Raw genomic sequence first — 13,043 nt, 5'->3', positions numbered from 1 at the left:
ACCGCCTGCACCGCCCCGCCCCGCCGCCGCCATTTTAAAGTGGTCCGGAAATGAGTCGCTATGACTGGGCAGTGGGCCGCCATCTCGGTTCCCGGGCGCGGGGCAGCGCCGATCGGCGGCGTGGCTTAGGTGGGAGGAGGAAGGGCGGAACGAGCGCGGGAGGGACGCGGGAGGCGGTGCCGTCATCTTGGGAGTGGCAAAGCCGAGGTCTCCATCTTGTGGTCGGGGGGAGTCCCGGGCGCAGAGACTGCTTGCTTTTGTGGATATCGGGCGCTAACTGCGAGCGTAGAGCGCCCACGCATCCCAGAGGGGTGGATGAATGAGGGGGTGTCTTGGTCAGTCATCTTGTTTGGTAAGACATTTGCACTGAAGTGTACCATGAGCTGGCGTTAGCAAGGGTCTGACATGATCGCAGAGGCTGCTTTGGTGATCGTTTTGCGGAAGTTTTTTGTTTTGGACCTTCCGGACACCGTACTGGAAGAACGACGCCCCCGCATTCCCTGCCCCAGCTTTGTAAGGCTTGTTCAGTCCACTTCGTAGAGGCTATTAGGACCTATGAGGATCCCAGAAACGTGCTGTTAGGGGTAAGGGATGGGCCGGGCGACCTTCCTGGGAAGAAGCAGCAGGGCACGGCCCGGGTAGGTGCTTGCGCCCCCCAGGGGGAGGAGTAAGGAAGCTCCCCGGCCCGCTGGCTGCTGAGATACACGTTCGGGCTCAGAAATTTCCCTGGCTACCTGGCTGTCCCTTTCCTTGTGGGCATCCCCACCAAGAGCCGAGTCCTTCCTTCCTTGGGCATTAGACATAGTCCTGCGTCTCCCCAAACTGCAGTTACATTATCGACAGGGAAGGAGGTTTTTCCCTCGCTTAACCATACCTGGGGAGAGGGTTACCCTCAGCTGGGTCATGGCTGGGCGTGTGTTGGAGAAGGCACGCCCGTCGCACCCAGCGAGAAAGGAGCCAGTCTGTGGCTTGGACGCCAAACATCTCTGCAAGTGCCAGGCCTGCGATTTGAAGGCGGGCAGAGTCGGGAAGTTGCTGCTTTTGCCCCGAATCAAGCCTTAGGCAATGGCGGGCCAGCTGGAGGCTGACCGCCCAGGCTGTGGGCTCAGGCAGGCTAGGCCTAAGTCCATCGCCAAGTGTGTGTGGCTTTGGGCAATTAACCTCACTGAGGCCGGCTTTTCTTTTTCTCCTCCCCAAGACGAGAGAATGGCGGTTTGTAAAGCTTTCTTGTGTTAGCCCTCGATAGATGTTTCCGTGTTGTTCCCGTGATTTTTCCACCACTTGTCTCTGTTTGTCCTCCTGTTGTGGCTTGCGTGTTGCTGGGATGCTGGCAGCTTTGCCGCCTGTATTTCTTGCTCCTCAGGAGAGCCCTCTGAAGCACCTTCCTCTCACGTGACTTTCCCCCACTGCACCTCAATGCAGCCCCTGTCCCTGGGTTCCCTGCTGGCTTCCTGGGCATCTGCCTGACCTGACACAGCAGAACTGCCCCATAGGGTTTCCAAGGATTTGATTGCCGACCTTTCGGTTAGCAGCCGAACGCTAAACCACTGCGCCACCAGGGCTCCTCCATCATCACGGGCAAGATCTACATTTTCTATTAGCGTAACAGATTACCACAAACATAGCAGCTTCAGACCACCAATTTATTAAATCACAGTTCTGTCAGTTAGCAGTCCTACAGGTTCCCTGCTCAGGGTCTCCTCAGGCCAAAATCAGGGGACTGGCCAGGCTGGGCTCCAGGGAAGCATCCGCCTCCAGGCTCATTCAGATTGTTGCAGAAGTCAGTTCCAGTGGTTTTAGGACTGAGGTCTTCTCCGTGTGGGCCGTCTGCCAGGGGCCACTCTTCAGCCCTGGCGGAAGTCACAGTTCCTTCCGCGTGGCCCCCTCCATCTTCAAAGCCAGCAAGAGACTCTCCCGGCGTTGAATCCCTCTCACGCTTCAAATCTTTCTGATGTCCTCCAGAAAAATGGGCAGACAGGGCACCAGCTGGTTTGCCTGTCTCTGGGTGCCCAGTGCCAGCCCCAGCGAGAATGAGGAGGGTAAATACCAGCAAGGAGGGGGAGGAAGGGAGTGTGAGCCCCGTGGTTACAGGCGTGATCCCGGGAGGAGGGTTGGCAGGGGCAGACTCCAGGAGCCCCAAGGAGGAGAGGAGGTAGGAGGATGCACAGACGGATGGGCAGACATATGAACGGGTGGTGTGGCTGCAGAAGACCTCTTAGATGTATTAGGTCTCTCAGCTATTAGCCGGAAGGGGCAGGTGGTGGGTGTGCAGAAGGACCAGGAAGCTGAGGGACCCCAGCGTCTGGCTCCAGGTCAGTGTTAATGCATCAGAGGCTGAGGCGAGCCTGAATCCAGGGGCTGTAAGTGGCCACATCGGTGTAGACACCGGGGCGGTTGGGCAGGGCACAGCCCTTACCCCAGCTCACCACGCCCACCAGGACCCAGCGCCCAGAATGCACGCAGGTCAGGGGTTCCCCGGAGTCCCCCTGCAGGAGAAGGGGGCGCTTAGGTCTCAGCCTTCCCGGGACTTGAGATCACAGTCTCCGGGCTCCAGCCCCCGAGGTGGGGGCCTTTGGGTTTAGGGGCCGGGACACAGAGCCTGGAGGCGTGAACTCCTGGGTCCCGGGTTCTAGGAAGGCAGGGTGCGGCGCGCAGGGGCTTCGCCTCCCGGAGACCAGCCCACCTGGCAGGCGTCCTTGTGGCCCTCCAGGTAGCCCGCACACAGGTTCCCAGGCTGCACGATGCGCTCCCCGCGTGGCACGTCGGCGCCCACGTGGTAGAGGCGGTCACAGGCCCGCGCGCCCAGCAGCGGCACCCTCACTCCCTGCAGGGGTCGCCACTCCGGAAGTGGAACTGGGGGGAGAAGGGGGAGCCAGGAGGGGCTAGGGGAGCATGGGGAGGCGGGAGAAGCCCTGCTGACTCGCTGTCCGATTGGAAGGGATGCCGGGCTCCGGGCACTCGTGCTGGGTCCTGATGGGGGTTCGGGGGCTGGGATTCTGGTCAGATGGAAGTGAGCGGGGAGGCACATGGTAGGGCCCGCCCGCCCCTTCCCGATCTCCCCGCGCCTGCCCGGCCACGCCTAACCTCCGGGCCTCAGGCTGCCCCAGCCGGTAACCCAGCACGGGGTGCCGGGCGCCGGGCGGGAGCCGGGTGCGGGCAGGCAGATGGGCTGGACGCGGGCGCCCAGGGCCACCGGGCGGCTCAGCTTCAACAGCGCCAGGTCGCCGCGGGCCCCGTCCTCGGAGTAGTCCGGAGGCAGCAGCACCCGGCGCACCGGCGCCAAGAGCGCGTGAGGCGAGGTGGGGCCCAGGCGCAGCGCCCCAAGGCGCACGCGGTACTCGGACGGCAGCGCCCGCCTGCGCAACAGGGGAGACGGCGACTGACAGCACCCCTTCCTCGACCCTCGGACCCCCTACCGCCACCCCGCGCCTCCGCCAGGCGGCGCCCCCTCCCCCGGCACGAGAGCCCTGGGAAGAAGTGGCGCGCCCTCTGCCGACCTGGGCAAGCAGTGCGCCGCCGTCAGCACCCACTGCGGGGCCACCAGCGAGCCCCCGCACACGTGCGCCCCGCGGCGCTGGATGCTTGCCTGCCACGGCCACTCTCCGTCCCGGGCGTCCTGCCCACCCCCCCACGATCCGGCTGGACACGTGGGGCTGCCCGCAGGCTGCAAGGGACAAGTGGGGGCAAGGGTGGGCGGAGGACTGGGGGCCTGGGCGGCAGTGGGGAGTGGGGCGGCCAGGTGCTGGTTTCCTTACCTGCAGACTCCGGGGTCCCCGCAACTCCTGGAGGAGGCGGCGGGACGGCTGGATTATGGGTTCAGTGTCAGGTGTCGCGTGGGGCGGGGGAGGTTAGAGATTAGGAAGGAGAGTGCAGTGACCTCATGCCAGGCTTTGTGCAATGGCTTTAACCCTTCCCAGAACCCTTATGTCCACTACACAGATGCGCACATCGGGTCTGGAGAGCCCAGGATCAGTGGCAGAGAGGGGTTGAACCCCTGGAACCAAGAGTAGATGCCCCAGAGTCCGCTAGGGGAGCCAGGCCCAGAAAGAAGTGGAGATGGGAGACCTGGGGGCCAGGGTCCCTGTGGCCAGCCCACCCAGTCCCTGCCTGCACTCACCCAGCAGCAGTAGGAGCAGGATACCCCCCTCATTCTGTCTTCAGGGCTGATCTGAGGAAAGGTGGCACTGCCAGGGCTGGGACTGGTCTGGCGCCAGCAGGGGGAGGAGGGAGGGTCCCGGCCCCGGCCCCAGTCCCCGGAGCCTGTTTGCCCTCGGCTCCTGGTTGGTCCTGCACTTCCCTCTGTGGCCTAGGCCCTGTGCCCTTCCCTCGGCCCAGGCCCCTGCGCAGGCCCCGGGTGACCACGCTGGTTAAATGTGCAGCCTCCTCACCGCCTTATACCCCCCACACCCCTACCCTCTCTACCCCACACTCTGTTCCCACTGCCTCACAGCTGGCCCTAGTCCTGAGGTAGCCCCTGCCCCTGGCAGCCCCCGCGTCCTGCTCTCGCCCTCTGGCCTGGTGTACTCCTAGCTGAGTGGGTGAGGGGAGGGCCTGGAGGTTAAGGGGCCAGGAGGGGGCGGAGGCCCGGCCAGGGGTAATTACAGGGACCAGGGCTGGGCTGCGGCTTCACCTGTCCAGCCTGGAACAAAGATGCTTTGAGCAGAGTTTCCGGGCGACTGGAAAGGGATGCCTGGGTGTCTCGAAGGAAGCCCGGCTGGGGCCAAGGTGCTGGGAGGGGGGCGGGAGCCTGGTGGCTGCGTTCAGGCCAGAAAGCTCTGGGGAGGATCCCTGGCAGCTCATCTCTGAAACTGAGCCCGGCTCCTTGCTCGCTGGGTCTCTGGGGCTTCTGAGCGCTGTTGTTCTTTGCAGAAAGCGCCATGCTGAGCCCGGACCCCCATTTGACCCACGACAGGAGCAGACTTGACCTCGGGGGACAGTCCTAGACAAAGCGAGGCTGCTGGCATAGGGTGGGGCCCGGAGACTTGGGGACAGGGGCGGGACTGCCCTTCTCTCTTGGGGCCAGTGGAGGGCTGGGCCTGAACAGTGCCCTGCACACTTGGTCCCTTCTCAGGTCACACCTCTCGTCCCTGGGTTCTGCACACGTGTGTCCACTGCCCAGAAGGCCCTCGTGGCCCTCTTCTCCGTCGCCTCCTCTGCGGGGGCCCCAGAGCTCCCTGCCCAGGTTGGACCTCCTCGTGGTTTGATGTGTGTTGGAGGAGGTTCGGGCACGTCTGTCTGCTTCCCCTCCACAAGGCAGGAGAGGCCGTGTCCCCATGCCCGGAACAGAGCCCAGCGCAGAGTGGCCCCCAAGGTGTGTTTGGGAGGGAGTGATTGGGGGGGTTAGCCCATTCTGGCAGCAGGGAGCACGCTGGGGGCCTGGAGGAGGCTCAGACCTCGCCTTGATGCAGATGGAGGCGGGAGATTCCGGCACCACTTTCGCTGTCCACCTCTGTCCACCAGTCGCGAGGCTGCAGCCTCCAGTGTGGGGAAGCAGTTGGCTCCCTTTATGACTCAGTTTCCCACCTCATAGGTTATCATGAGGATGACTGAGCCAACCATGCAGCGCTGTGAGCGCAGTGCCTGGCACGCCGGAAACGCTATCAGAGTCGTTTTAAGACTAAAAGAAACTTACTCTCGATCTCCACAAGGCTCCTAAGCCTGACAGCACCTCAGGTTTTCCTGCCCTGAGGGGTTTTGGAAGGAGCCCTGGTGGTGCAATGGTTAAGAACTTGGCTTGCTAACTGAAAGATTGGCGGTTCGAACCTACCAGCCGCTCCACAGGAGAAAGACCTGGCGATCTGCTCCCATAGTGAGTACAGCCTAGAAAACCCTATGGGGCAGTTCTCCATCATATGGGGTTGCTATGAGTCGGAATCAGCTGGAGGCACCCAACAGCAATAGGGGGCTTGGCGGGGGCAGGGCCAGGGGGGCAGTGTCCCCCTTGGGGCAGGGTGGAGGCAGCTTCCGGGGGTGGCCGGTGAAGAGACAGCTAGAGGGACTGGTGAGAGTGAGGTCGACAAGGGACACGAACAGGCTCACTGCCCCTGTGACTTTGGGAGCCGGCCAGAGAGCTGGAATTTGGGGTGAAGGGGGAAGGCTGGAGAACCTGAGGCCACCCGGGGGCATGGGTTAAGGAAACGGATTCTCACTGAGAAATTAGTCATGGGGGGTGGGAGGTACCAGTTGGTTGAATAATGGACATTTCAACCTTGGGGGAGCAGAAAATGTCCCCCTGGAAGGAGCCCCCAAATCCAACGCCTGTCTAAATCCTTGGACTGAGAAGCTGAGGCACAGACCCCAGCTGGGCCCACCTCCTCTTTAGCCCCACTCTTGATTCCCACCATGGAAATAGCCCCCTGGGAAAATGTCTCCTATTCACCCTGGGGGTGCCTGGCTCACAATAACCCTCTCAGTGCCACAGGTGGATCGTCGCCCCCGTCTTCTGATGCCAGACCTGCCCCAAACGGGGGCCGTCATACCCCCATGCCTCCCAGGTGATTGGTCAAGAGGTGACATATGACCCAAGCCCAGCCAATCAGAATCCTTCCCTGGGATTTTCACACTGGAGGAGGGAAAGAGAACCTCTGTGGTCATAGGTTTGGGGCAGCCGTGGCCGTGGCTGCTAGCAAGGACTCTCACCCGGCCTGCGAGCCTAGAACCTTCGGGGCTGAGAAAGAGGGCCTTGTGTTGGGGTTTCTCATTCCAGTCGTTCCTGGGCTGCTCTTTGCCCTCTAACACATCACCTTTCCTTTGCTCATGCTACTTCTAGGGGATTCTGTTGCTTGTAACCACAGTCTCTAGTCCAGCAGAAGTGGCAAGGATGAAAACAGAACAAAACAAAAATCTTTATTAACAGCCCCCGCTGGCCAAGGAGCACAGTCCAACAAAGGTGGAAGGAACGTGTCCCTGCCCCACGCCCCACCCAGCTCGGTCTCAGTGTGGCAGTGCCCAGCCTATGGTCCCAACCCCAGGACACAGGACTCATCCCCAGCCTTGTCCTTAGCCAGACTCTGGTGGCAGCCCAGGAGACCCAGCAGCGGGGGGAGGTGGGGGGTGTGGCCTGGGGCTGCCTTTGCTGGCCTTGCAGTAGACCGCGGTCCCCAGTTGGGACAGCACCAAAGCGCCAGCAATGGGAAGCCATGGGGAGGCAGGCAGGTGGTGTCAGGACTTGTTGGAGCGGATTTTAGGATCCTCCAGGGGCAGAGTGGCTGGGAGGAAGGAGAGAGAAGCAGGAGAGCAGGTGGGGGCAGAGATGGGGGGAGGGAGACAGTGCACAGCGGAACACTGCCAGGTTGGAGGCTGCCCTCCCCAACTGCACGCGCTCCCTGGTGTGGGGCGCCAGAGTAGAGGTGTATCTAAGGTATGGCAGGTGCCCTGGGCACCACTTGAAGTGGGGGGATGCACCACTGAGCTGTTTCTATGACCCCCGATGTCCTTCCTCAAGCATGGTAGACACAGAGGCCCAGCACAGGGCGGGGAGGCAGAGGGGGGCATTTGCCTCCAGGCTGCAAGTCCAAGGGGGCGCCAGACAAGGCGCGGAATGACGTTCTGAGGCGCCATAAATATGGAAGTTACCTGACTGACATAGCTGGACAAAAGGGGGCAGGGCGTTCCTGCTGCTGTGTCCCCGCCATCGACGTCTATTCATCTTGAAATTGGGAAGGGGGCACAACTTCGAGACTGTGCCTGGTTGCTCCTTACCCTAGCTAGGCCCCTGTGGCTGAGCCCTCTCCAGCCGCTCCCCCAGGATCCAGGGATGGCAGGGAGGTGGAGACAGGCTGCTAAGGGTAGATGCATTTTCTAGGAGATGAGGGGAGGGGTCTAGATAGAGCCTCTCACCACCCCTGCCCACCCCCACCCCCCCAACAGCCCACAGATTTAAACATCTGGGGCTCCTGTGGAAATGCAGGAGCGTTTAGTGGGTTGGAGGAACCACTAGTACTCTCTGGGACTGTGCCCTGGCCACCTCACGGACACTGTGGGTGCTATCCCACCACCCTCACGGCTTCACGGGGCCTGCTCCCGCTCTGAGTCCACCACCCCAGGGCAGCTCTCCACCCAGGGACTGGGTCAGCAAAGAAACGCTCACCCAGCCGTCCTCCAGGGGGCGATGCTGAGGTGCTCTGAACCAGGCTTCCCAGAACCCCCTGGTCTGTGCCCCAGGTGTGCACGCTGACCCTCTTCACGCTGACGCCTTTTCTTCCTTCCCTGCTGCATCTCCCCCTCCTTCAGCGGTGCTTCCGGGGATCACCCCAATAAACTGTTGCACCCCAGCCCAGTCCAGGGCTAACTTTGGGGGAACCATGGTCAAACACGGAGCGTCTGGCATCTGTGGGTGTGAGACCCCGGTGAGATGGGGGTCCCAGAGCATTTCCCTCAAAACCCCCCAATCCTTCTGGCCTCCTAGACAGCCTGGTGCCCTAAGTCACCTTTCTGATCAAACTGGTCGGAGGGGTCTGCTGTCAGCATCCAAACTCTGAAAATGCAGAAGGGGACAGAGACTTGGGAGGGAAGGACAGGCCTGGCTGGGTGGACTTGGGGTGAGGGGGAGGGAGCCATCAAGGCATTCACTCGAGCATTCAAGCGTTTATTAGCAAAGGGGACAGAAGGGACCAAGCCTGACTCAGCAAAGGCTTGGCCTGGGTGTCCCCAGCCCTGGGCAGTGTGACAGCTCCATGGGCTCAGGCTGGCTGCAGGAGCGGGGGTGCCCAGAGCAGAGCCAGCAGCAGCAGCAGCGAGGAGGGGTCTGTCCCTGGCAGCCCGCAGCCCATCAGCCTCTGGATCCAGTGGAAATGCTTGCTGACGTTGGTGTAGATGCCGGGCCGGTTCGGGTGACCGCAGCCCACACCCCAGCTCACAACTCCGATCTGATACCACACGCTGTCCACTTCACAGACCAAGGGTCCACCCGAGTCACCCTGGGGAGCAGTTTGTGTGAGCCCGGATGGGGGTGCCGTGGGGCAGTGCAGAACTAGAGGAGAGGCCGGAGAGCAGGGGGCTGTGCAGCTGGGCCACCAGCTGAAGCGACCGAGCCTCAGTTTCTGCATCTGCAAAGTGGGCAACAGCCCCTACCTCCCAGGGCTGGCGTGAAGTTCAGTTCGTGGGAAACCAGGGGCAGGTGGTACACTCTGGCTCAGTAATAATAATAACTTGTAGGGCAGGGGTAGGGCAGGGGATTGGGATGTCGGGGCTCAGAGGCCCTGGTGAGAAAGGGGGACACTCACAAAGCAGGTGTCTTTGCCACCTTCTGGCTTGTGAGCGCAAACCATGTCTCCCCAGATGTTCTGGTGGAAATCAGCCCCTCCCAGGGCTGCTGTGAGGATTACATGAGGTAAGATCATGGTGCACGGCGGGCGGGCAGGGGTGGCAGGGAAAGCGGCGCTACTTGCTCAGTCATTGAGACACTGGAGGACTCCCCAGACTATCGTCCTGAGATTCTACTCTTAAACCTTGAACCGAAACTAACCCCTGAGGTCACCTTTGAGCTAAATAACAGACTGGCTCACAAAACAAAGAACGTCACCCATGAGTACTGTGCTCCTTTAAAAAATCACCTACACGAGACCAAACGGTTAACAATGACTTTAAAACAAAGATGAGAAGGTAAGGAGGCAGGGAAACTAGATTAATGGAAACAGAACAACCAGAAAAGAAAGAATGAGAATGTTCACACACTGTGAAGAACGTAACCAATGTCACTGAACAGCTTCTGTAGGAACTGTTGATTGGGAACCTAACCTGCTGTGTAAACCTTCACGAAAATCACAATAAAATATTATTTAAATAAATAAGGGCTGTAGGTGTTTTCTCATGAAAACTCTGGGGGTCAGTAAGGGGGAAAGTGGGGGTGCATCTCAGGCCTGGCTTGGGGTGCTTGGTGGGGGTACTCACGTTGCAGGCATCTTTGCTGCCATCCTCGGTGCCTGCACAAACCATGTCTCCCCAGATTATAGAGCGGAAATCGGGCTGTTGGTATAGGTGGTTACACATGGTGTTGTTTATGATGGAGATCTGTACTTCCTGCAGGTTATACGGAGGCTCCAGCTCTGCTCGGGGTGGGGGTGGGGGGCAGGAGACGAAGAGAGATGGTCAGCTGAGACTCAGGCTGCAGGGCGGGCTGCGGGGCACCCACAGGGCCTGGGACGGGGCTCTCGTCCCCAACTCTCGCCAGCACCAGCATCTCCGGGGGCTCAGCAACATCACAGGACCCCCAAGAGGGTGGGCAGGCTGTTCCAGCGCCGCCTGAGACTCGGTTTCCTAATCTGTAAATACGAGGATGGCCCGTGCGTGAGACAGTTGGGGAGCTCCTGGCCAAACAGTGCACGGGGAGGGGCCACACGCTGGCTTGTGGAGGATGGTAAGGTCTGGCTGCAGGGTCCGGGCCCAGGACGACAGAGTGCGGCTGGCTGTGCCCCTGGGCCTGCACCCACTCACCCTGCAGCAGGAGCACTTTATGCAGCTCCTGCCAACTCTAGATGGAGGTGGATTTCCCAAGGAGCCCTCCCTCTTCCAATGCCAGGTGTGTGACCTCGGGGACGTCTCTCCCCTCTCTGGGCCAAGGAGACCTGGCTTCTCCTCTATTTACTAGCTCTGGGGCCTTGGGCACTTCCCATAGCTCTCTAAATCTCAATTTCAGCATCTATAAAATGGGTATAAAAACATTCCCAGCCCAGCCTCATTCTACAGTGAGTTCCGAGAGGAGCAGAGACTTGGCTTTGCTCACTCCTGGGTCCCAGAGCCCAGAACTGTGCCTGGCACAAGATGTGCAGGCAAGGATCGATCTGTTGTCATTATTGTCATTATAGGGAGACACAGGGATGGGCCAGCCCCAGGAGTAGGGGGGAGGGGCACTGCAGGCAAAGGGACTGTGCCCATCTGGGGCCACAGGCCCTGGGGCACTTTGGGGATTTTAGGTGAGAGATGAGCAGGTGCCAGGTCCCTGCCAGCCTGGGGGGCGGTCCCCAAGGACCCACCTCGGGCTTCAGTGGGGAGCCCAGGGTGGAGGAGGATGGCTTGGATCAGGAGGATGGAGCAATGGGCTCAGCCCTCCAGGGGAGCTGATGTGAACTAGGACAGACACAGAGGGCAGGGGGCAACTGGGGGTGCTGGGGAACGAGGGGCACCCCGAACTTAAGTGCAACGAATGCATGGAAAAACGAACACTTGCAGCTACACCTACAGGCCCCCCGAAAGGCCCCATCCTTGCATTTACAGAGAGAGAACCAGGCCGGGGTGCAGGCCTGGGCCGAGCTGGCCGCCCTCTCCAACACACGCTACCGGCCACATAGCCGGCCGGGAGCGGGAATGGAGTTTGGTCCAGAAAATCCTGCACGTGCGGGTGGGGGGAGAGCAGAGCGGCAGGTGAGGGGAGAACGCCGGGCGGGTCAGCATGGGCCCCAGAGGGTGAACAAGTGGACGCGGACAGTGCCCTCCCCGAAACCCGCCTGTCCCCCAGCCTCACCCTTCTGCTCCTGGATCCTCCCCCAGCCGGTCACCCAGCAGTCAGTCCGGTTCTGGAACTCCACGGTGGAGTCCACAACACAGACGGGCTGGACGTACTTCTTGTAGGTGACAGAGGAGGACAGCTTCAACAGGGCGATGTCGTGGGGTGACTGCCCTTCAAAGTTGGGGTTCATCACGATCTTCTCCACCTGGTAACGGTTGTAGTAGGCCCGCATGCTCAGGGAAGATGGCTGGGAAGTCCGCTCGCCAAACTGGATGCTCCAGTCCAAGGGATCCATGGACCTGGCAGGGCGGAGGGCGCAGTCAGGGGACTGGGGAGGAGGCACCTGAGCTCCCCTGGGCCTCTCCACCGGAGGGAGGGAAAACCCTGGGGTTGCCACTACCTGCTCGTCCTGTGCCTGCGAGCCACCCTTAGCTTTGGTTCTACTCCAAGGCCAAAGGGTCCGCTGTGGGAATGACAGGGGCCCACAGAGGCCACACCCAATTCAGAGCCTGGGGCTGTGGGGGCGGGGCAGGAGGGTGGGCGCCTCCCGCAGCCAGTCACTCAGACAGTCTCAGCCTCAAAGAGCCCTCTGGGCCACCTACCCTGGGGTGAGTCCACCAGGGGACCCCAATGTGGGGCGCTCACCAGGCTGGGTCAAAGCAGCGTTCCTCGCACCTCAGGTAACTCCTCCCACACCCGTGGTGCAGGTGCCGTGGGGTGGAATGCGTGAGGAAAAGGATGGTGGTGCCATTTGTTTAAAACTAAAAGGACAATGGGAACACGTGCAGGTGGAACCGACCGCAGCCAGGCCTGGGGCTCGGAAGACACTGGGGCCGTGTCCACGTGCAACCTGCGGAGCGCCGGCCCGGGAGTTGGCGGCCCCAGCGTGCGTCCGCCCAGACTCACTTTTTGAAGCAGTGCGCTGCTGTGAGCGCCCAGCGGCGGCTGAGCAGGCTGGCCCCGCACAGGTGGCTTCTGTGCAAGCGCAGGCTGCCCTGCCACGGCCAGTTCCCCCGCTTCGCGTCCTGGCCTCCCACCACGCGCTCGTGGATGTTCCGGAGACCGCAGGGTGCTGGGATGGACAGACGGACACGCGGCTGAGCAGTGGGGACAGGCCAGCCCGCCGCCACCTCCCGGGGCCACGGAGGCGGACAGTGATGCGTGACCACCCGCCCCCGCCCCCGTGATCCGCAGGCCCGCCCCTCCCCTGGGCCCATCACCTACTCGTGAGCACGTTCCACTTCGCGGCACCTGGGGGACAGGGAGAGACAAGAAAGGTGAGGCGCCCTCACGCCGGCCCAGGTGCCCTGCACCGCGAAGCGCGCTTCCTGGGCCCTTACCTGGATTCAGGGACCTTAGGTCCCCATCCGGCGACCCTGGGGGGAGTTGAGCAGGTAAGTCCCCCTGGGTCCTCACGCCCCGCCCCAACTCCCCCAGCCCCCCGAGCCCGGCCCGGGACAACAGCAGCCACAGCAGCAGCGCGCCCATGGCCTCCTCTCCGCGCCTGGCGCCCCCCTCCGCTTCCTCCTGCGCCGGTCCCGCTGGGGCGCCCCCTGGGGGCGAGGGCGGGAGCAGGAGCCCTGGCCCCCCACCCCTC

General features: G+C 61.8%; 2 protein-coding genes across 2 annotated transcripts in view; both read right to left on the bottom strand.

The window, feature by feature from the left end:
• The window catches only part of ELOB (elongin B), a 2,789-nt gene extending 2,706 nt beyond the window's left edge, over positions 1-83 (bottom strand). Inside the window, exon 1 of the mRNA XM_004373184.3 lies at positions 3-83. Coding sequence (XP_004373241.2) covers positions 3-83 — 81 coding nt within the window. The remainder of the gene's footprint in view (positions 1-2) is intronic.
• LOC101354322 (serine protease 53) overlaps positions 64-13,043 on the bottom strand; it is a 21,237-nt gene continuing 8,257 nt past the window's right edge. Inside the window, exons 5-15 of the mRNA XM_023728554.1 lie at positions 12,787-12,999; positions 12,671-12,697; positions 12,353-12,518; positions 11,462-11,745; positions 9,892-10,049; positions 8,709-8,918; positions 3,756-3,782; positions 3,498-3,664; positions 3,085-3,356; positions 2,684-2,853; positions 64-2,486 (exon numbers count right to left, since the gene is read on the bottom strand). Of these exons, the coding sequence (XP_023584322.1) occupies positions 2,328-2,486; positions 2,684-2,853; positions 3,085-3,356; positions 3,498-3,664; positions 3,756-3,782; positions 8,709-8,918; positions 9,892-10,049; positions 11,462-11,745; positions 12,353-12,518; positions 12,671-12,697; positions 12,787-12,999 (1,853 nt within the window). The 3' untranslated portion in view covers positions 64-2,327. The remainder of the gene's footprint in view (positions 2,487-2,683; positions 2,854-3,084; positions 3,357-3,497; positions 3,665-3,755; positions 3,783-8,708; positions 8,919-9,891; positions 10,050-11,461; positions 11,746-12,352; positions 12,519-12,670; positions 12,698-12,786; positions 13,000-13,043) is intronic.

This window comes from Trichechus manatus, unplaced genomic scaffold, assembly GCF_000243295.1.
Source record: "Trichechus manatus latirostris isolate Lorelei unplaced genomic scaffold, TriManLat1.0 scaffold00024, whole genome shotgun sequence".
Taxonomy (NCBI): Eukaryota; Metazoa; Chordata; class Mammalia; order Sirenia; family Trichechidae; genus Trichechus; species Trichechus manatus.
Note: the sequence above shows the minus strand (reverse complement) of the source record. Positions and strands in the feature narration are given on the sequence as shown.